This window comes from Capra hircus, chromosome 19, assembly GCF_001704415.2.
Source record: "Capra hircus breed San Clemente chromosome 19, ASM170441v1, whole genome shotgun sequence".
Classification (NCBI taxonomy): Eukaryota; Metazoa; Chordata; class Mammalia; order Artiodactyla; family Bovidae; genus Capra; species Capra hircus.
In genome coordinates, this window is record NC_030826.1 from 57,440,845 (window position 1) to 57,462,810 (window position 21,966).

At 49.7% G+C, this 21,966-nt stretch overlaps 1 protein-coding gene across 4 annotated transcripts in view; it reads left to right on the top strand.

Moving 5' to 3' along the window:
- Nucleotides 1-21,966, top strand: part of SLC39A11 (solute carrier family 39 member 11) — a 281,978-nt gene that overhangs the window by 40,975 nt on the left and 219,037 nt on the right. For all 4 annotated transcript variants that reach the window (XM_005694468.3, XM_005694469.3, XM_018063902.1 and 1 more), the window contains exon 4: nt 3,411-3,569. In XM_005694468.3, coding sequence (XP_005694525.2) covers nt 3,411-3,569 — 159 coding nt within the window. The remainder of the gene's footprint in view (nt 1-3,410; nt 3,570-21,966) is intronic.

Sequence of the window (21,966 nt, forward strand, 5' to 3'; positions counted from 1 at the left end):
GCATGGAGAGCGCTCGCTAATGTAGACTGTGAACTTCGGGTGTAACCATGTGCCAGTGTAGGTTTGTCGACTGTAACAAACGTCCCACCCTGGGGTAGGATGTCGATGGTGGAGAGGTTGTGTATACGCGGTGCAGGCAGTATGTGGGAATTCTTTGTACTTTCTGCTCAGTTTTGCTGTGAATATAAAACTGCTCTAAAAAAAAAAAAGGAACACATGGCTTTATCTGCTGTATTAGTTTCCTGTTGCTGCCGTAACAAAGCACCACAAGCATAGTGGCTTAGAGCAACTCAGACGTGTCATCCGACAGTGCTGGAGATTAGACGTTCAAATTGGTTCTAACTGGTGAAAGCAAGGCGGCAGCAGGCTGTGTTCCCGCTGGTGGCTCCTGGGAAGAACCTGTTGCTTTGCCTCCTCCGGGTTCTGGAGCCCACTGACCTTCCTTGTTTCATGACCTTTCCTCCATCTTCGAGTCGGTGGCATAGCATCTTCCCGTCTCTCCTGTCTGACCATCTCTTGTCCTCACATCGTCTTTCTGATTCTGACTCATCTTGCTCTCTCATACTGTTCCTTGTGATGACGTGGGCCCTACCCAGCTGACCCAGGATCATCTCCCCATCTCAGAATCCTTAACCACAGCTGCTGAGTCCCTCTGGCCATGTAAGGTGACATGACAGGTTTTACGGATTAGGAGGTGGTCATCTTTGTGGGGGGGCACTTCCCAGGTGGCACCAATAGTAAAGAACCCGCCTGCCAATGCAGGTGATGTAAGAGACGTGGGTTCGATCCCTGGGTCGGGAAGATCCCCTGAAGGAGATCATGGCAACCCTCTCTGGTATACTTGCGGAATCCCACGGACAGAGGGGCCTGGTGGGCTGCAGTTCATAGGGTTGCAAAGAGTAAGACGTGACTGAAATGACTTAGCATGTACGCACACATCTTTGGGGGAGGAGTGATTATTTTGTTGATCATGTATGCCCTTTATCATTTCTTAAATTAATTTATGTTTGTACTGGGCCTTCCTTGCAGCGCACCAGCTTTCTCTAGTGTCAAGCGGGGGCTACTCTCCAGCTGCGGAGCACAGGCTTCTCATTGCGATTCCAGTGGAACCCAGCTCCATCCCAAGACTGATTCTTGGTCGTGTTCCGAGTTGTGGGAGGCAGGGAGGCTGGCGAGGAGAAGGAAGGAAGGAAATCCTGTTGGGTTCCGGGTTTGGCTGGAGGACAGGGGACAGGGGACAGGGATCCTTAAGAAAGGCACCCACCTGAGTTGTCCGAGATGCCTTTCCATGTCCAGCATCCTGGATTCTGGCCAAGCTTCCCTTGAGAGGCATCACCTTTCTGATCTGCATCTTATCACTTGTCCATGAGAATATTGTGTATTTTTCACATGTAGAGGCAGAAAAAAGATTGGTACCCAGTGATGCCTAGGGATAGAAGGGAGCTTTGACAGAAGAGGTTGGACTTGATGTCGAGAAGGTGACGGGACGCCAAGGCTGGGGAAGTACCCCAGTGACACCGATAGGGATGAGACGTGGGGAGGGACTGGAGTGGTCTTACTGGTGGTGTGGTCTAAATGGGAGGCCCTGAAACACACAAGGATGGAGGTTGCCAGGCCTGCCTGTGCCGCCTCGGTACTTCTGCGCTGGCCTTCTTCGGCGAGAGCTTACCACAAATGGCAGCTCTAGAGGGCTGTTGAACTCTAAAGCAGGTGAGACAAAGTCTGGGAGAGGGATGAATTAGCCCCCGGCATAGAGGAGGTTCCCACAGGCTGCCTCTCGTGCTCCCGTGGGGCTGAACTGATGAGCCACTTTCATTGTTTCTGGGAGTCTAAATGAAGAGACCTGGGTTCAATTCCTGGGTCGGCAAGATCCCCTGGAGAAGGAAATGGCAACCCACTCCAGTATTCTTGCCTGGAAAATCCCATGGACAGGAGCCTGTCAGACTACAGTCCATGGGGTCACAAGAGTTGGACTTGACTTAGCGAGTCAACCACCAAATGTAGACAGTGTATTAAAAAGTACAGACATCACTTTGCCAACAAAGGTCTGTATGGTCAAACCTATGATTTTTCCAGTAGTCACGTACAAATATGAGAATTGGGCCATAAAGAAGGCTAAGTGCTGAAAAATTGATGCTTTCGAATTGTGGACCTGCAGAAGACTTAAGAGTCCCTGGGGCTACAAGGAGATCAAACCAGGCAATCCTAAAGAAAATCAACCCTGAGTATTCATTAGAAGGACTGATGCAGAAGCTCCAATACTTTGATCACCTGATGCGAAGAGCCGACTCCTCGGAAAAGACGCTGATGGTGGGAAAGACTGAAGGCAAAAGGAGAAGAGGGTGACAGAGAATGCGATGGTTGGATGGCATCACTGACTCAGTGAACATGAATTTGAGCAAACTCTGGGAGACAGAGGAGGGCAGAGGAGCCTGGTGAGCTGCAGTCCACGGGTCACAAAGAGTCGGACGTGACTGAGGACCGAACAGCAACAGCTGAGGCAGGTGCGATTTTCTACGGGAGGCGCTAAGATTTTTCCTGGGAGCACCTAGTGCCAACCCAATGGCTGTGTGTGGGTGACGCTCTGCAGAAGAGAAATCATTTTCTTTCCTCACGTATTTGTTCTTTATCGTTGTATTCATAATACCTGGTTCTGTCGCTCGGAATGTTATTTTGGAGATGGGTGATGCAGATGTGTTTTTCAAGGCAAGGTGGCATTAATTTTAGAAACCCATTCAGCATTGTACCTGTCAGCGCTGACTGTCATGCGGCTGCAGTGGGTGGCGGGTGTGCTCTAGCCAAGACATCACGGCCTCTGTAAGGCGGGGGGACAGCTGTGAGTGAGTGTCTAATTCGCTAAACACTGGAGAACTTTGGATCCCATTGACTCCACCGCGATTCGAGCCCAGCTTCATTTCTCTCCTTTCCCTCTTGTGGTTCCCTTCTCACTGAGGTGGGGATGGTCCTGCTTGGCTCAGTTCCCTGGATCTGCCACTTCCTGGCTCAGTGACCTTGGGCAGATGATCTTATTACTTCAAGATTTAATTTCTTTATCTACAAACAGCAGCTATGACAAACCTGGATATCGTATTTAAAAGCAGAGACATCACTTCGCTGACAAACGTCAGTATAGTCAAGGCTATGGTTTCTCCAGCAGTCAGGTGTGGATATGAGAGATGGTAGCAAACTAGACTCCCTCTTCACAAGGTGCAGATTAAGCTCTCATTTAGCAGTAGATTTCTCATGGCGGCTTTTTGCCTCGGAATAGTTCCCACCTACCACTGAGGATTAAAGGCCTAACCCAGGTGACACTGAAGAGTTCCAGCTGGGCCACAGAGAATTAGGAAAGTCCCCACGGGGAGGGCTTCTGGGGATGGTTTAATGGTTTGCTGCTTTTCATGGCTTTGCAGGTCATGCTGGCGGCTTCCTACTGGTCCCTCCTGGCCCCGGCGGTGGAGATGGCCACGTCCTCCGGCGGCTTCGGTTCCCTGGCCTTTCTCCCCGTGGCCGTCGGCTTCACCCTTGGAGCAGCGTTTGTCTACCTGGCCGACCTCCTGATGCCTCAATGGGTGAGTACCGCTCCTCCCTGGGCTCTTGTGTCAGGATGTGTCCAGCTCCGTGCCATGAACCTACTTCTGTTCAGACTCAGCACCCACGGTCGTGTCTCTGTTAAGTGGCAAACGATGTCGAAATAGATACTTCAAGCCATTCAGGGCTTTTACCTAGAGGGATTGAATTGCGACTGAACAGAAAATAAACTCTTGGTGGTCTGACTCATCAGCCCTTCAGTCGCATTTTGGTAAGTTCGGATTTTAAATGTCAGATCTCGTTAAACACGCGGAGAACAGCTGGACGTCATTCGCTGCGGCACTGTCTGCAGAATGGACCTCGACTGGGGCAAGGGAGTGACCGGGACGCTGGTCCTGCCCCTTAGCGAGCTTATGACGTCACCAGGGAGCTGAGAACACACTGAACCACCGCAGAAGACCCTCAGCAGAGCATCCCCTCCACGAGCGCTGATTAATAGGAGGACGAGGTGGGGGGCTGGGCAACAGGGCTCTGGACTGGGCTCGCTTCTGGCACGAACCAGTTGTATGTCCCTTACCCCCAGTTTCCTTTGGTTGACTTGAGGGTTTGTGACTCCCTTTAGGGGTTGCCAGGTAATAATTTTAAAAAATCTAAAAAGGCTCCAAAGACTTCCCTGATGTTCCAGCAGTTGAGAATTGCCCCTGCCCATGCAGGGGACATGGGTTCGATCCCTGGTCTGGGAGGATCCCACAAGCCTCGGGGCAACTAAGCTCAAGCGCCACAACTTCTGAACCCTGCACGGCCTCGAGCCTGTGAGCCCCCCTGCCCCTCAGCTCGCTGCGACTAGAGAGAGTCTTCACAGCCATGAAACCCCAAAGAAAGTAATAAGGCACCAGAATTTGGGTGAGCCGATGATTGTTTTGTTTTTTTTTTTTTTGCCTAAACAGTGCTGGGGGGTTGGCTTTGGGGAGTCAGCTTGTCCTGGCTCACAGAGAAGCCCAGTGCACAGAGCATTCTGGCTGCGGTCCCTGAGCAGAGTCAAAGCCAGACCAAGAGATTGTGACCCAGAGCCATCGGCCGAAACCAGCTGGGCTGACGGGTGGCCGTCAGGAAGGACCAAGTGCAGGCTCGCGTCACCTTACCGGGCGCTGTGTTTTAACAAGTCCCCAAGGTGGGCAGAAGCCCCCCGAGAGACCTGAGCTGGGGCTTAAATTCTCTGCTTACCCAGGAAGGGAGGAGGCATGGGAAGGACCATCCGGGGGAGAGAGTTTCTCTGGGGATCGTGGTGGGCGGGGAGCAGGTCGGGTTCTCTGGAGTCGGCAGGGCTCGTACCCCAGGACGTAGGCTCCCCTTTCCCCACCTGCCTTCTTCCTTCCCCATCGGAGGGAAAGAAGGAAGAGTCTTGGGAGGAACGTGGCCCAGAAGCTTGTGAGAAACTGATCACTCTTGATCCGGAGGGACCAGCCTCTGGACCGAACAGCTCATTGTGCGGTGATATCTGCATGGGAGCTGTGATGTCATCTTGGAGGAAGGACTGTGTGTCATTCTTGTTCAACGAGAGCTTGAATGGCCGTGTCAGGCTTGTGGTCTGCTGCGCCCCCTGACCCTCTGCCTCCTTGTTGCTGGGCACGTCCGCTTGGTAATGGCTCTGGGAGGGTCCTCGGGCTGGATTGCCGTACCCTGCTGTCCAGCCCACCTGGATTCCGTGTAACCTTGCCAGTGGAGTGTATTCTCATCCATTCACTCCTGGATGGCAAACCGGGGCTGGCACGGCCCCTGCTGGTCTCTTTCTGCCCTTCCTACCCGAGCCCCCCCTCTCAGGCTTCCAAGGCAATATATGGCAGAGGGCTCTTTGTCTCGTGAGGAGTCACCGTTCCCTGGTACTGGGGCGGGGAGGGCGGGGGTGGGGTGGGGGTGTCAGCGTATTTGATCAGCTGCCCGAATGTAGCGGCTTTCTCTGGGCAGTGTAAATAGTCATTTGTTCCATGCGGCGGTACCTTTTTTTTCCCCTTAACCTTTTGCTTCCTGTTCGCTCTACTGTATGCTTTGAATATAGAGAAGATCCCAGGGGGAAGTCTTGGAAAATGAGGCCTGGTTGGGGAGTGGTGGGTGAGCACTGAGGGAGAGAATGAAAGGTCTTCAGAAAGGGCGTAAGAACCATGAACGCCCAGGATCTCACTCATTGGCAGAAAGATCAACCTGGCAGGAAGCATCTGTTCTGGGATGTGTTAAGAGAAGTTAGTTCATGCTGTTGATGTGAGAAGGGGAATTTGTCTTGGATGGACTCCTAAACGGATAAGCATTGTTTATAACTCCAGCAGTACCCAAATGCAGACGTGACTCTAAGAGTGATGCTGGGGAGCTGTCTGTCCGTCTCTCTGAGACGGGCTGGAGGTTCCCCTCGGTCTCACTGTGAATTTGCCAGCCAGACCCAGAAAGGGCAGCAGCTCGGACGTAGGGAAGATGCATCTTGGAGTGTGAGTTATTGGGTTTCGACCTTGAGTCTGGCTGGTTGTCAGCAATGATTGAGCAGCCAAGCGGAATACAGTCTTCTAGGGGAGAAAGCGGTGGCCGGAGTTTGGTTTCAGAACGCTCACTGCAGTTGGAGTTTAGGAAGCGGGCGTGCCGTGGGGCAATTCCAACTGAGATCTCTTCAGTTGCCTGTTCATCTCCCCTTGCGACAGAGCCTCACGGCTCAACACACGGCCCGGGAGCAGGGCGCAGTTGTTAGAGCAAAAGGCTTTGGCTGCAGGGATGACAGAGGGGGCTCGTCCTGCAAAATGAGTGCCTGGAGGAGGGCCCTGCCTGCAGAAGACCCCACAGCCTCTGCTTTGTCTTCTGGGAGGACTGTGCGTGGAGTTTAGGCGAGAGGGAGCAAGCCAATCCCTGGCGCAACAAGCCGGCGCAGGAGTGCGCTCAGCACAGAGGTGCTTTGAGGGGTTCTTTTAGCATTCCCTAAACATAGCTTTTTAACTTTTCTTAAATTTTTCCTTGGCCCTTTTTTTTTTGTTGTTAAGTATTTCCTTGGCTGTGCCACATGGCCTGTGGGATCTTAGTTCCCCAACCAGGGATCGAACCTACATCCCTTGCACTGTTAGTGTGGGGGTCCTAACCACTGGACCCCCAGGGAAGTGCCTGCTGAAGGGATTCTGACATTGACCCATGACGGTCCAAGTACAGGTGCCTCTGCGAGTCCACATGGGAGGTGCCCTCCCTATTTCTTCTTACACATTCAAGACCTGAAGGGTAGCAAGACTCTGGGATGGCAGGAAGGGGATGGTTAACTCTGACCTTGTCCTCTAACTCAGCTCCCCTCCATTCAGCCTTTCGGCTGTATTTGTCTCCCTTTTGGAGCTTGAGCCCCACATTGCTCATGAAAAGGGCTTTACTCATAACAGCCCGTCAGGTTGAACCCGCTGTGGCCGCATTAATTCCGCTTGTCCAATTGCTCCCTGAAAGGGTGTTTATTTTCCTGCATTTATCTGAGCGTAGAGTGGAGAAAGCGGACACAGTCACCGTTAATGGGAAACGAGCTGACAGAGTTGTACGGAGGCTTTGCCAAATGATGGCTTAATGAGAGGGGAAACGGGCGGGGGTGGCTGAGGAAGGTGGAATCGGCCAGGCCCCGGAGGAGGGCGGTGGTGGTGAGTGCGGCTCAGGCCAGTCTGAGCCCATGGTCCCCCCGGACGGCTCTAGGGAGAAACAGAATGGACCGTGTACAGCTATCTGGAGATGCTGACATTTTTGTGATCTTTGCAGTTTGTGTCTATGTAAAGTTAAGATTGGTGGTGACTGCAAAGACTGCACCTTCAGTGTAAAGCAGAGATTTTTCTACTGGTGGGTGGAGGGGAGGGGAGGGGAAGAGGGTGACTGTGTATCTCCATGGCCTCCTGTCTCTCTTTTTAGTCTTATTAATATTGCATTAATACAACACACAAATCTCATTATAAAAATTAAACAGATTTTTATGTGACAGTCCTTTTTTGCTACCTAGACTATGTCCTGCTAAAGTCCATGTGTTAAACTTAATTTCCAGTATGATGGTGTTAGTGGGGCCTTTTGAAGGTGACCAGGTCATGAGGGTGGAGCCCTCGTAAATGGGATTAGTGCCCCAATAAAGCCCCCAGAGAGCTCCCCTCCCCGCCTCTAGCACATCAGGACGTGTGCACACTGTCTATGAGCCAGGAAGTGGGCTCTCTCCAGACACTGAATCTGCTAGCACTTTGCCCTTGGGCTTCTCACCCTATAGAATTGCCAGAAATAAATGTCTGTTGTTTATAAGCCACCTAGTTGATGGTAATTTGTTACAGTAGTCTGAAAAAAAAAAAAAAAGAAGATAATCTGGTTTTGGAGAATTCCCTGGCAGTCCAGCGGTTAGGACCGTGCTGCTGTAGGGGGGACTGGTGTGATCCCTGGTTGGGGAACTAAAGGAAAAAAAAAAGTCAGCCTGAATGGAGTAGGATGCTTTCTTTTTCCTGAACTCTTCCCAGATCAAAGTCAACCATCATCATCAGTTTAGTGGGTACCCTTCTAGATTTTTCTCTTTTCTCTCTCTTTTTTTTTTTCCTTTTGGAAAATGACTTACATTGTATCTTATAAATATTAAGACATAACCACTCCCTCCGATGCTTATATTGTTGAAGTATGCTTCAGATCAACTGTAAAGCAACCTGCGCGCTGACTCCTGTGTTTAGACGACCCTTCTCTACGTATGTACATGCCCACATACACTTTTGCACAGTTGGAACTGTCTGTGCATCCTCTTCTTGTGTGTTATTTTTAAAATTTGAAATGATTTTCCTTTCCTCGTTTTAGCACCTGGACGGAGACCTTCTGTCTCTGTGCAGCTTGCCGGACCACCTCCCTGCGGCTGAGTAGTTGGATCGCTCTGTGCTTTTGTGCATGTGTGTGTGTGTGTCCTGGAGGTGTGATTTTTGTTATGTGTTTCCTGAAAAACAAGTAGTAACATACAAGCTGTGATGCCGCCGCTTGCTTTTGCAGCTTTGCTTTCCATCTTGGCAGCCTCCTCTCTGGGAGATGCCTGCTGCCCCGCCCCTTTCCTCCCTGCCTGGGCATCTGACATCCGAAGAGGCTGCCCAGGGATTGCAGGGGACAGGGACGTAGATGCTCCTGTCGGGCAGCGTGGCTGATGCCCCTGGCTGGCCAGGCTCCAAGGTCAGCAAGCGTCAGGGGTACTGCCTTCTCCCCAGCTCCTTCATGAGTCTGTGTCCCGATCCTGTTCAGTTTCCCTTAGTTTTTGCTGTGATGGCACGGAAGATGCCTCTGCTGATAAATGAGCAGGGTGGGCACATACCTTTTTAAAAAATAATTCTTATTGGAGTGTAGTTGCTTCAGAGTGTCGTGTACAGCGAAGCGAATTGGCTACATGTATACTTATATCCCCACTCTTTTGGGGTTTCCTTCCCATTCAGGTCCCCACGGAGCACTGCATTCCCTGAGCGGTACGTGGGTTCTCGTTAGCTGTCTATTTTATACGCAGTATTGCGCATATGTCTAATATGTACTCAGCTGTTGCTGGTGTCAGCTTCCGGTTGCCAGAGTTGCTGTGAGGGACCATGTGTGACAACTATGTGGAAGGGACAGATGCTGCAGGAGGCGAGTATTTTGCCCCAGGAGGGGTGATGGATGTTTTCCTTTTCTTCATAGACTCTCTCCATCTTTAGCATTCTGATTCTCCCTGAATACCTAACGGAGGAGGCAGAGGTGGGGGAGAGTGTCAAGGATCGCTTACAGGAGGAGAAACTGCAGTGATGTTCCCACTTGTAGAATCGGTTTCGTTGTTGTCCTTGAGTTGCTAAGTCATGTCGACTCCTTTGTGACCCTGCAGCCCGCCAAGCTCTTCTGTCCTTGAGATTTCCCAGGCGAGAATAGTGGAGTGGGTTGTCATTTCCTCCTCCAGGGGATCTTCCCAACCCAGGGATTGAACCCACCTCTCCTGCTTGGCAGGTGAATTCTTTACTGCTGAACCACCAGAGAAGATCCCAGAATTCTGGTATCAGAGAAGAAGAGGAGTGAATTTTATGGATGGAGATGTTGGTTTGGCCAGTTCTTTGAGAGGAAGGAGCTGGATTTTAAAGCCCCTGGAAAAGCTAAAAGATTGGCGTCTCCCATATCGAGCCCTGGGGATACGTGACAGAAGGTGTATCAGCAATGGCAGGGCGCGGACGCCGCCTCCGACGGTGTGCAGTGCAGCTCCGGGCCTCTGGCTCCTTTGGTTCTGTGTCTTGGGGCTGGGGGGAGGGGAAGGGATCGTCAGCCATGTGACTCAGAAGTACACGTTGTCTCTAGAATCACAGCCAGTTCCCTTCAGAGCCTCCCTTCTCCAGTTCCATGGGTAAATAGTAGGTGGACTCACCTTGACCTGAGCAAGACCAGGGTGTTCTGAATTTAACGCAGAAACTGATAGACTGTTGTGGGCCCGATGGCACGGTCGGTCCCCAGCTGCGAACACAGTCCTTCCAGCATCTGCACACTCTCTCCTGCTTTCCCTGCAGAGTGCCGTTTGTGTGTTCTTCACCAGAAAGCCTCCCAGGCCATCCCAGGTGTTGGCATTTCCCACATCTTGACCCTCCTCTTCCCTGTGGATAGCAGGCCTTCAGGAGGTAGGGATGAGGAATAAATGAATGGGTGGAGATACTGAGCGGTAGGTGGTGTTAGTCGCTCAGTCGTGTCCGACTCTTTGGGACCCCGTGGACTGTATCTGCCTATGGGATTCTCCAGGCAAGAATGCTGGAGTGGGTTGCCACGCCCTCCTCCAGGGGATCTTCCCGACCCAGGGACTGAACCCAGGTCTCCTGCATTGCAGGCAGATTCTTTACAGTCTGAGCCACCAGGGAAGTCCAGTGAATGAATGAAAGAAGATATTGGGAAGATCAAATAAGATCATCTTCATGAAATCTCTTTCCAGCCTCAAACTCGAAAACACTTTACAGGGACTTCCTGGTGGCCCAGTGGTTAAGACTCTGGGCTCCCAACGCAGGGGCGGTGATGGTGGTTTAGTCGCTAAGTCGAATGCAGGGGGCCCGGGTTCAGTCCTTGGTCAGGGAACCAGATCCCGCATGCTGCAGCCAAGAGTTCACCCACAGAAACTAAAGATCTCGAAGACCACAACTGAGGCCCAGCGCAGCCTAATAAATAAATAAATGTTAGATATAGATTTAAAGCGCTTCATAGCCTTGGGTTATTTTCCGGACGCAGATCTATGCTCCTTGGCAGCTGACCACTTTCTGGGCACCAGAAACACGAGCCACAGAGAGTTAAATAGAAAAACTTAATCTCAAGTGTGGGTCTGTCATAGGCTTTCTCATGCTTTGTCTACTTTCTTAATTATGTTTGCTTGAGAATCTAAAGACTTACACTGCCGTTTAGAGTCGACATTTTCTGAGCAATTGGACCAGGAAGTGTGCTCGAGGGTGGGGGTGAGTGGGGAGTGGGTGGGAAAGAGCAGAGAAGTTGCCTTTGGTGCCTTAGGAAAATACTGACGCCTGGACCTCCCTCAGGAAGCTCTGAGTCATTGTGTCCCAGGCAGGGCCTCGGTCTCTAAATGAAAACATCCCCGTGAAGACTCTGATGTTCAGCCAAGGCTGGTGACCTCTGATTGAGGCAAATTATAACTTGCTTTGATTCAGGTGCTGTTGCTCGGATGGTTCACTGCAATCCAAGTACCTTGTTCTTTCCTTTGGAAGCCAAAGTCTTACTGTTTATTGCAAAGAACTCAGTAAAGAGGGAGGAAGGGCTTCCTGCAGTTGATGGAGGGACGGTCTCAAGATGAAAAGGGAAAAGGGACCTGGCTCTGTGGTTGGTAAACTTGGGGGCACACCAGAGTCACCTGGGAGGCCGAGCAAACGCAGGCACCCTGGCCCCACCCCAGGCGCTGGAGATGAAGCCGGGGCATCTGCAGCCTGTCTGCTTTTTTTTTTGGAGGGAGTGGCATGTCACTTGGCAATGTGGGATCTTAGTTCCCGACCAGGAATAAAACCCATGAGCCCTGCACTTGAAGACCCCGAGGTGTCTGCATTTTGAAATGGGTCCTCAGGGGCTTTTGATGCTCACTGGAGTGAAGAAATCACAGAACAGTCCGGCAAGGTGTGCTGGAGGAGTCTGGGCAAATGTCCTGTGTGAGGGACACAGATGGGAAACCTGGGCGATGGGATACCCCAGGCCCTCTGTTTCTCATAGTCTCCTTAACAATGTATGTGTATATATATATATATATATTTACGACAAAGGAACTTACAAGTAGAAACAGACTCACAGACATGGAAAATGCCCTTGTGGTTACCAAAGGTAAAGGGGGTGGTGAGTTTAGGCGCTTTGGGTGAGCAGACACAAGCTCTTCTGTATTCAGTGGGTAGACAGCAGGGTCCTGGTGTATAGCACAGGGAACTGTGTTCTGTATCCAAAGTGAACCACAATGAAAAAGACCATGAAAAAGAATATGTCTAATGGAGTCACTGTGTTGTGCGCCTGAAACTCATACAACTGTAAATCAGCTGTACAAAAAATTAATTTTTTATTTGGTAATTGATGTGAAATTCACATAACATAAAGTTAACTGTGTTATGTGTCTGTAGTTAGTTTTGGCTGCACACTGGGGCTTGCCGGATGTTCTCTGACCAGGAATTGAACCCAGGCCGCGGCTGCGAAAGCCTGGAATCCTATCTGCTAGGCCCCCAGGGAACTCCTAAAGTTGGCCATTTTGAAGTGAACCATTCAATGACACTTGGTACCTTCGCAGTTTTGTGTAACTAACACTGCTATCTAGTTCCAGAACATTTTTCATCCCCCCGCAAAAAGGAAACCCCCATCCCCATTAAGCCGTCACTCCCCACCCCTCCCTCACCCCCAAGCCCTGGTCACCACAAATCTTCCTTCTGTTTCTGTCGATTCACCCATTTTTGGCTATTTTTCTATAAATGCAACCATACAGTATGTGACCTTTTGTGTCTGTTTTTTTTTTTTTTTCCTCTTTAAACTCAGCATAATGTTTTCAGGTTTCATCAACGCTGTAGCCTGTGTCAGAACCTCGCTCCTTTTTGTCTGAACGCTGCTCCACTGCCTGGTTATGTCGTGTTGGGTTCCCATTGATCCACTGCTGGACATTCGGGTTGTCTCCACCTCTGGGCAGCTGTGAACAGCCCTGCTGTGGATGTGGGGGTACAGGGGTACAGGATTCGTTTGTACACTCTAATTCTCAATTCCTGGGGGTGGATATCACGATCTCCGTTTAACCAGTTGTTAGGTCATTCCAGGTGGGCAGTGTGGCTAGTGGCTCAGATGACTCACAGTTTGCTGGAGACACAAAGCTCTCTGGAGCTCAGCTCTGAATAAGAGGTGACCAGGGCTTCTCCAGTGGGCACTAGTGGTAAAGAACCTGCCTGCCAGTGCAGGAGGTATAAAGAGACATGGGTTTGATTCCTGGGTTGGGAAGATCCCATGGAGAAGGGAATGGCAGCCCACTCCAGTATTCTTGCCTGGAGAATTCCAGGGACAGAGGAGCCTGGCGGGCTATAGTCCATGGGGTCACAAAGAGTCTGAGCGCATACGAAATACATTTCTGACTATTTACTGTCCATCCAAAACCCTTGGTGATCTTCCCCTCGGGTCCACGCCGTTTTGTCTTTTCTCTTTAAGATGGATTTTCCCCAGGGCTGTGCTCCAGGCACCTCCTTAGCTCCTTAGCTTCAGCTCAGGCCGGTCTTCTGCCCCCTGAGCCAAGCGTCAGCTGCTGCAGCGGGTTCTCAGGCTGTGCCCATCGTCATCTGAGCTTTTCCTCACGGTCTCCCTCTGCTGGGAACCACTTTCCTCCTTCACGTGTCAGCTGGCCAGTCCTTATTTAGGACCGGAGGCGTCCTTTCCTCCAGATGCGTTCCTGGAGTTCCCATCTGGGTGAAGTGCCCTGCCTCTCTAGAGGTAGCCCTCTCCGCCAAGCCCCTGCCTGGCACTTGCTTCCCTGGTGAACTGTCAGCTCCTTGTGGGCAGTGTCTTGATCTGTCTTGTTTGCCCTGAATCCCCAGCACCTGCCACAGAGCACGTGGCCTGGAGCTGGGGCCTCAGAGCATCATTCGTTTGAGGATGGAGTGAGTGTGTGTTTGATCCCGGAACTCTATTCATCGCTGCATCCTCCCGCTTACACCAGTGCCTGGATCAGGCTGGAAGCTGTGGCCCCGCTAATACCTCCCCACGCAATAGACACTTCCTAAATGTGGGATCACTGAATGAAAAGGAGAATTATATGAACTGCGTGCCTTTACATTTGTGCGTAGCTCCAGTACTTTGGTCACCTGATGTGAAGAGCCAACTCATTGGAAAAGATCTGATGCTGGGAAAGATTGTGGGGGAGACGGGGATGACAGAGGATGAGATGGCTAGATAGCATCACTAGCTCAATGGACGTGGATTTGAGCAAATTCCGGGAGATGGTGAAGGACAGGGAAGCCTGGCGTGCTGCAGTCCACAGGGTCACAGAGTCTGACACAAGTTAGTGACAGGACAACAATATGTATATGTGCATGTGGGTTTTTAGAAAAGAAAAACCCAGAATGCATTCCAAGTAAAGTGCCTGCAAGGAGAAGGCTGGCTTTGTGCAGAATCAGGTGATCAAATGAGCTAAAACAGGGTCAGCATACTTTTTTAAGAACGACAAGAAAGTAAATATTTTGCACTTTGCAGACCGCATATGGTCTCTGTTGCCTTTTCCTTTCCTCTTCCTTCCTTACAATCCTTTAAAAATGTGAAAAACATCCGTAACTCACAGGCCTTAAAAGACAGGGCCCTGGCTGCATCTGGAACCCGGGCTGCCGTCTGTGGCCTCTTATTCTCAAGGTCATTCAAGGCCAGGCGCTTTTTAAACTTGGCATTAATGCTCTCATGTTATACATGCATTTATACGCTGGCTTTTTTCCCCTCCATTTGTTAAAATCATATATGTTAACTATAAAAAAAAAATCTAGAGAATAGAAAAGTTCCGGGAGATAAGAAAAGTCTACTTTTAATCTCGCCACATGGGAGCAACTATAATTCATGTCTTGGAACATTTGCTTTCTGTATCTTTTCCTGTTGCCTTTTTCTCTGGGTGGGAAATGTCACAAGAATAACTCACAGTCGTGGAACGTGTATTGTGGGCGTGCACGTTGCATGCGTAGTCCTGTGCGTGCTCAGTTGCTCAGTCGTGTCCGACTCCTTGTGACCCCATGGACTATAGCCCACCAGGCTCCTCTGTCCATGGAATTTCCTAGACAAGAATACTGGAGTGGGTTACCATTTCCTTCTCCAGGGGATCTTCCCAATCCAAGGGTTGAACCCTCATCTCCTGCATTGGCAGACGGATTCTTTACCACTGCACCACCTGGGAAACCACAGTAGTCCTGTGGGGTCAGTGGTATTGTTAATTTCATTTGACAGACGAGGAAACTGAGGCTCATTTCTGTGATGCGAATGATCTAGATTCAGAAGGACCCATCTCACTAAGCAGCAAGCCCAGGATGCTCAGGTGGTGATTGAAGGTGCATGGGTTGCAAAGGAGCCTTTGTCCCTGGGCCCCTGGGCAGCTGGAATAGTAGGGTACTTCGTTATTGCAGCAAAACACAGCTCATCCTAATCCATACCCCGAACCACTGAGACCTGTGGGTACAATCGATGTTAGTTGTATCATGCCATCCAGAGGGCTTCTGTACTCTGGTAGAGATGCCAGAGGCATTTTGGTGGGATGCTGTCTGTTTATGTGTGTGTTTTGTTGATGAAAAATTAATCAGTTGATCTAAGATAGAAATGGAAAATGTTATTTGAGCCAAAAAGAAGATTATAACCCAGGGACGGCATCTCACAAAACTCAGAACTGTTTCACCCACTAGGAGTCAAGGCACAGTCATACAAGTTTTTGAGACAGAGGGCCGCACGTTAGAAAGAAAGAAAGTGAAAGTGTCAGTCGCATCCAACTCTTTTCAACCATATGGACCCTGTCCATGGGTTTCTCCAGGCAAGAAATTATTGACAGTTAACAGTCCAGATCCAAGCGTCATCATGATGGGTGATGTGACCTCTTGCAAAATCAAAAAGGAATGTTATCTTTTAAGGAGTTGTCTTGTTGACACTGGGAGAGATTGCCCTTTCTGGTTGAGCAACTTTTCTGCCAACTGGGGGAGGTTTGGTCAATGTCTAATGCAGATACACTGCAATCATGAAATTAAGACGCTTGCTCCTTGGAAGGAACGCTATGGCCAACCTAGACAGCATTTGAAAAAGCAGAGACATGACTGCCAACACAGGTCTGTCTAGTCAAAGCTATGATTTTTCCAGTAGTCATGTACAGATGTGAGAATTGGACTATAAAGAAAGCTGAGCACCGAAGAATGGATGCTTTCAAATTGTGGTGTTGGAGAAGACTCTTGAGAGTCCCTTGGCCTGCAAGGAGATCCAGCCAGTCCATCCTCAAGGAAATCAGTCCTGAATACTCATTGAAAGGACTGATGCTGAAGCTGAAAGCTCCAATACTTTGGCCACCCGATGTGAAGAGCTGACTCATTTGTAAAGACCCTGATACTGGGAAAGATTGAGGGTGGAAGGAGAAGGGGACGTCAGAGGATGAGATGGTTGGATGGCATCACCAACTCAATGCACTTGAGTTTGAGTGAACTCCAGGAGATAGTGAAGGACAGGGAGGCCTGGCTTGCTGCAGTCCATGGGGTCGCAAAGAGTCGGACACGACTGAGCAACAAGGATGCAGATACGAGACGCAGAGTGGGAGTGGGGGGAGGAAACCCAAAGGCAGAGGACATTGTTTATGTTTGAGATTTACTTTTCTTGCCGTAAAATATGATTTTGATTTCACAGCTTCCTCATTGATCAGTTACCTTGTTTGGACTCCCTTGGGAAGCAAAAGAGGACAGAATTAAAAGGGCTGCTTGTCACTGCTTTCAGCTCGCCCCTGAGTTCCACTGCGGAAGGAAAGCAAGTGGGCAGCCGCACACGCCTGTCCCCCAGGACAATGAAGTGTGATGTCCAGGTGAGGCTGAGGTCCTCACTTCCTCAGTCCCAGGGGCTTCGGGTTCTTCTCGGCATGTTTTCACAGTCACCCCTGGCTTTCTCCTCCCCGTCCTCTCCTGACAGCCTTCGGAAAAATAATTGCCTGCTTTGTCTGACACCCGATCCTGACTCTGCTCGCCCCTCCCCATTTTGCCGGGAGGGCTTGCATATCAAGTTTCCAGATGGCACAGCGCGTGGCATTTGGAGGAGTCCCAGCAGACTGGCTCCTCAGTGATGCCCAGGCTTCCTCCGATCCAGGATCAGAGCAATTTAGGGCAGGGCTGGCTGGTAGTGTCTGTGGAAGTGCAAGCTTGTGTTGGGCTCACCTGCTGAGCGAGTTCCGGTTTGGCATCACAGCTGGGGCCGTTCTGGCTTATTTATAGTTCATGATGCTATACTAGAGGATATCCCATAATGGCATTAGGCTTTATGTAGCAGCACAGCATTAGATATATTGCGTCTTCATTCCTTCTAACGCCCCCACGCTGCCCACCGAGGTTGCGTTAAAACTTCTTCTCTTTTGTGTTTGGCCGCACTGAGCTTTAGATGAGGTCTTGGTTCCCCAACCAGGGATCGAACTCACACACCCTGCAATGAAAGCATGGAGTCTTAACCACGGGACCCCCAGGGAAGCCCCTACAGCGTCTTTAGAGGTGGTGTGTCGTACAGGGTCACGCAGGACCTTTGATCAAATTGCCCTTGATTCATAGGACTGTGCGTCTTGGGGCAGTTGCTTAACCGCTCTGAGCCTTGGTATCCTTATCTGTAAAATGGGTACAATCCTACCTGAGAGTGTGGCCGTGAGGATTAATAAGTTCCTGTGGAGTACCTAACAGAGTCTGGCCAGCATACAGTCGGCATTTAATAGATATGAGTTGCATCAACACATGTGGAAGCTGCTGGGGATACCTTCTTGGTCATGTTTCTTATTGGCATAAATTGTGGGCACAGGCTTAACAAGGCGTGTGTGTGTGTTGCTTCTTCTCTCTTAATCCCGTCTCTGTGGTTATCGTCACAGAAAATAGATCAGCTCCATTCGCCTCTGTGGACTCCTCTGTGGTCTGGCTTTCCTTGCATCTTCACTGAGATGTTTCAGCAGGGACCACCTCCCCCGCCCCGCCCCGCCCCGGACTTTTGCTTTCTTTGCGATTGTGCTCTGTGGCTCAGTGATCAGATGAGTTTTTATAACCACAAGGAGGACCCTGAGGCAGCTGCGTGCATCAGAATCACGGTGCAAGGGGCATCTGGACCCGCGTGCTTCTGTCGACCTTTGCTGCCTTCTGTCCTCGGCTGAGTCTGTTCTTCCCTTTTCCTCCTTACCCGCTACGGCCCTGTCCCCACCAAGTCTATTTTTCTTTGCTTCGTTTAGTGCCAGACTTTGGCACCAGTCATTCTGCCGGTGCCAGGGATCAAAAGCCTTATAATTAGATGGGCAAGCAGAGCAGTAGTTGCTATGCTGGAAGAGTGTGAGATGAGAGCCTGGGAAGGCAGCGCTCCCAGGGCAGTGCCCGAGGGCTTGCGGGAGTTGGTGCTTGAATTTAGACTTAAAGGTTAAGTTGGAATTCGTCAGGTGGGTGGCGTTGACAGGCGGTGGTGGAGTATACATTTCAGACAAAGGGAACACTGGGTCTAAAGGTGCGCTGCAGGACTCGCCGGATGGTCCAGGGGTTGAGACTCCGCGGTCCTAACACAGAGGGTACAAGTTCAGTTCCTGGCCAGGGAAGATCCTGTGTGCTGTGTTGCGTGACCAAACTAAAGAAAAAGCAAAGAAAGTGCCCTGTAGCAGGCTGACCACTTCATCGTTTTGTTACGGTACCAGGCGTTATGTATTCGTTAGCCATTGCTGCCTAACAACCACAAGACTTCAGTGACGCAGCACCATCTGTCAGGACTGATCTCCCAGCTGCCTGTAAACTGACTGGGACATCTCTGCACGTGTCCGTTGGGTGCACGCCTGCTTCTGCCTCCAGCTTGGAGGGCAGCTGGCCTCGATGGCTTGAAGCTGCAGGACCTCAGGTGGGCAGGCTGACTCTGCTCCTGTATCTCGTCACCTGCTTTGGGTCAGGGCATATCCTTCTCGAAGCCAGGGCAGAACCATAAAAGGAGGGGCAGAAACCAACAGGGCCTGGGAGGGCTGAGGCCCAGAACTGACCCCCGGATACTTCTGTCCGTGTAGTATTGCCTGACGCCGTGCTTCCAGACTTCAGGCCTCCGGAGCCGTGAGAGAGCACGTTTCCGCTGTTTTAAGCCTCTAGTTTGTGGTAATTTGTGATGGCCGCCCTACACACTCATAGTGCAGGAAGATAAACCATGCCTGTGAGAAGACCGTGACAGGATGCAGAGAGAAGTCAAGAGCTGGGGCCCAAGACTGCCCCTGCCACACAGAGCGTGGTGGTGGAGAGAGGTGGGCCAGGGCAGGTGGGCGGATTGCACACGGAGGGTGAGGCACAGTCTCAGAAAGCTTGGCTTTTATCCTGTAGGCAGCAGTGAGAATGAAGGTCTTCGTGAAGCTCTCCCTCAGATCTGCGTTCTTTCCCGTCCGAAAGACATCTCTGGGGTGGGAGGGGACCTCCCTGGCAGTCCAGTAGCTAAGACCCCGAGATCCCAGTGCAGGGGGCCCAGGTTCGATCCCTGGTCAGGGAACTAGATCCCACATGCCACAACTAGGAGTTTGCACGCCAGAGCTGAAATATCTTCTATGTCACTATGAAGACACAGTGCAACCAAATAGATAATTTTTTTTTTTTTTTAAGAAGGAAGGCTCTGGAGTGATGGAGGGCAGTGTGGAGGATGCTAGTCTAGACTCAGGCTATGACAGTAAGCCCGGTGAGAAAAGAGGGGCGTGAGAATCAGGGTAGCACTTTAGAAAGTGAAAGTGTTAATTGCTCAGTCATGTCGGACTGTTTGTGACCCTGCTAGGCTCCTCTGTCCATGGAATTCTCCAGGCAAGAATACTGAAGTGGGTAGCCTTTCCCGTCTCCAGGGGATCTTCCCCAACCTAGGGATCAAACCCAGGTCTCCCACATTGCAAGCAGATTCTTTACCGTCCGAGCCACCATGGAAGCCCAATGACAAAAAGAATGCATTTAAAGTGTGCTGACATTAAAATAAAAATACAAAAGCAAGAGCTTCTCTCTGAGCAAAGACACTCTAAATTACATCCACATTAAAGCCTTGTGAGTTCTTTGCAGTGCATACAGCTGACACAAAGTACTGGTATCTAGAATATATAAAGAGCTGCCACAAATCGATGAAAAAGGGGCAACCCATTCACTTTAAGAAAAGCAGAAAAACAAACAGACGAACAATTTGATTAGGAATTTCAGAGAAGGAAACCCTAAAGGCCCGACAGATATGTGCAGAGATGTCCGACAACATCACTAGTAATTGGGGAAATGCCGCTTAAATTCTTATTCTTTATATCTGACAAAAAATGAAAAAAATTGGTAGTACTAGCCGTTAACAAGATTTGGGCAAATGGGAGCCTGCATCCACAGTTGGTGAGAGTGCAAACTAATGCAGCCATCTGGGATAGTTTGGAAATCTATAGTAAAACTGAAGATGCACGTATTATGTGACCAAGCATTCCAGTTTCAGAGCATCGCTAGAAGTCCTTGCAAAGATACACAAGGAGCCAGGCATGGGAACAGTCACAGAGGGTTTCTTGTAATGGTGAAAAATTGGAAGTAAAATACCAGTCCTCAGATGAGTGGATGATTAAACTGTGATAAATGCATAAAATAGTGTACTAAGCTGCAGTTAAAACGCATGAGCTAGACCTATAAATCAACCAAGATAAATGTCCAATATTTAGCAGAAACCAGAAGTAAATTGCAGATTGCTGCACCTGGCAAAATACTGTTTATTTAAAGTCTGAAACTGTGTAAAGTAACATTACCTATTTTATATATGAAATTATATAAGCTATGAAAAGTATAAAAACATGGCTAAGAAGAGTGCCCACGAGCTTTTCCAGATAGTTCAGTTCAGTCATTCAGTCATATCCGACTCTTTGTGACCCCATAGACTGCCAAGTATCCCTGTCCATCAGAAACTCGGGAGCTTGCTCAAACTCATGTCCATTGAGTCCGGTGATGCCATCCAACCATCTCATCCTCTGTCGTCCCCTTCTCCTCCCACCTTCAATCTTTCCCAGCATCAGGGTCTTTTCCAGTGAGTCAACTCTTCACATCAGGTGGCCCAAGTATTGGAGTTTCAGCTTCAGCGTCAATCCTTCCAATGAATATTCAGGACTGATTTCCTTTAGGATGGACTCGTTGGATCTCCTTGCAGTCCAAGGGACTCTCAAGAGTCTTCTCCAACACCAGAGTCCAAAAGCATCAATTCTTTGTCACTCAGCTTTCCCTATAGTCCAACTCTCACGTCCATACATGACCACTGGAAAAACCATAGCCTTGACTAGACAGACCTTTGTTGGCAAAGTAATGTCTCTGCTTTTGAATATGCTGTCTGGGTTGGTCATAGCTTTTCTTCCAAGGAGAAAGCATCTTTTAATTTCATGGCTGCAGTCACCATCTGCAGTGATTTTGGAGCCCCCCAAAATAAAGTCCGACACTGTTTCCCTTGTTTCCCCATCTGTTTGCCATGAAGTGATAGGACCGATGCCATGATCTTAGTGTTTTGAATGTTGGGTTTTAAGCTAGCTTTTTCACTCTCCTCTTTCACTTTCATCAAGAGGCTCTTCAGTTCCTCTTCTCTTTCTGCCATAAGGGTGGTGTCATTTGCATATCTGAGGTTATTGATATTTTTTCCCAGCAATCTTGATTCTAGCTCCAGATATTTAGTATCTTTTAATTGGTGTGGGGAGGAGACAAGAACTTCTGTTCTTTCTGCAGCATTTGATTTTAAAAATCTGAATCAAATATAGTAAAAGGTTAACCTTTATTAAATGTAGGTGAGAGATATGTAGATTTTGATCCTATTATTTGCTTTACTTTTCTACATCTCTGAAATAGTTCCCTCAGGAGGAGTCTTAAAAACTGTAGATAAAATTGTAAATACTAAAACTAAACGATGTCAAAATGAAGGAAGAAACTTGTATTTGGCATCAGTGGAGTTGGTGTTTTCGTGTTCAGTTCAGTTCAGTTCAGTTGCTCAGTCGTGCCCGACTCTTTGCGACCCCATGAATCGTAGCACGTCAGGCCTCCCTGTCCATCACCAACTCCCGGAATTCACTCAGACTCATGTCCATTGAGTCCGTGATGCCATCCAGCCATCTCATCCTCTGTCGTCCCCTTCTCCTCCTGCCCCTAATCCCTCCCAGCATCAGAGTCTTTTCCAATGAGTCAACTCTTTGCATGAGGTGGCCAAAGTACTGGAGTTTCAGCTTTAGCATCATTCCTTCCAAAGTAATCCCAGGGTTGATCTCCTTCA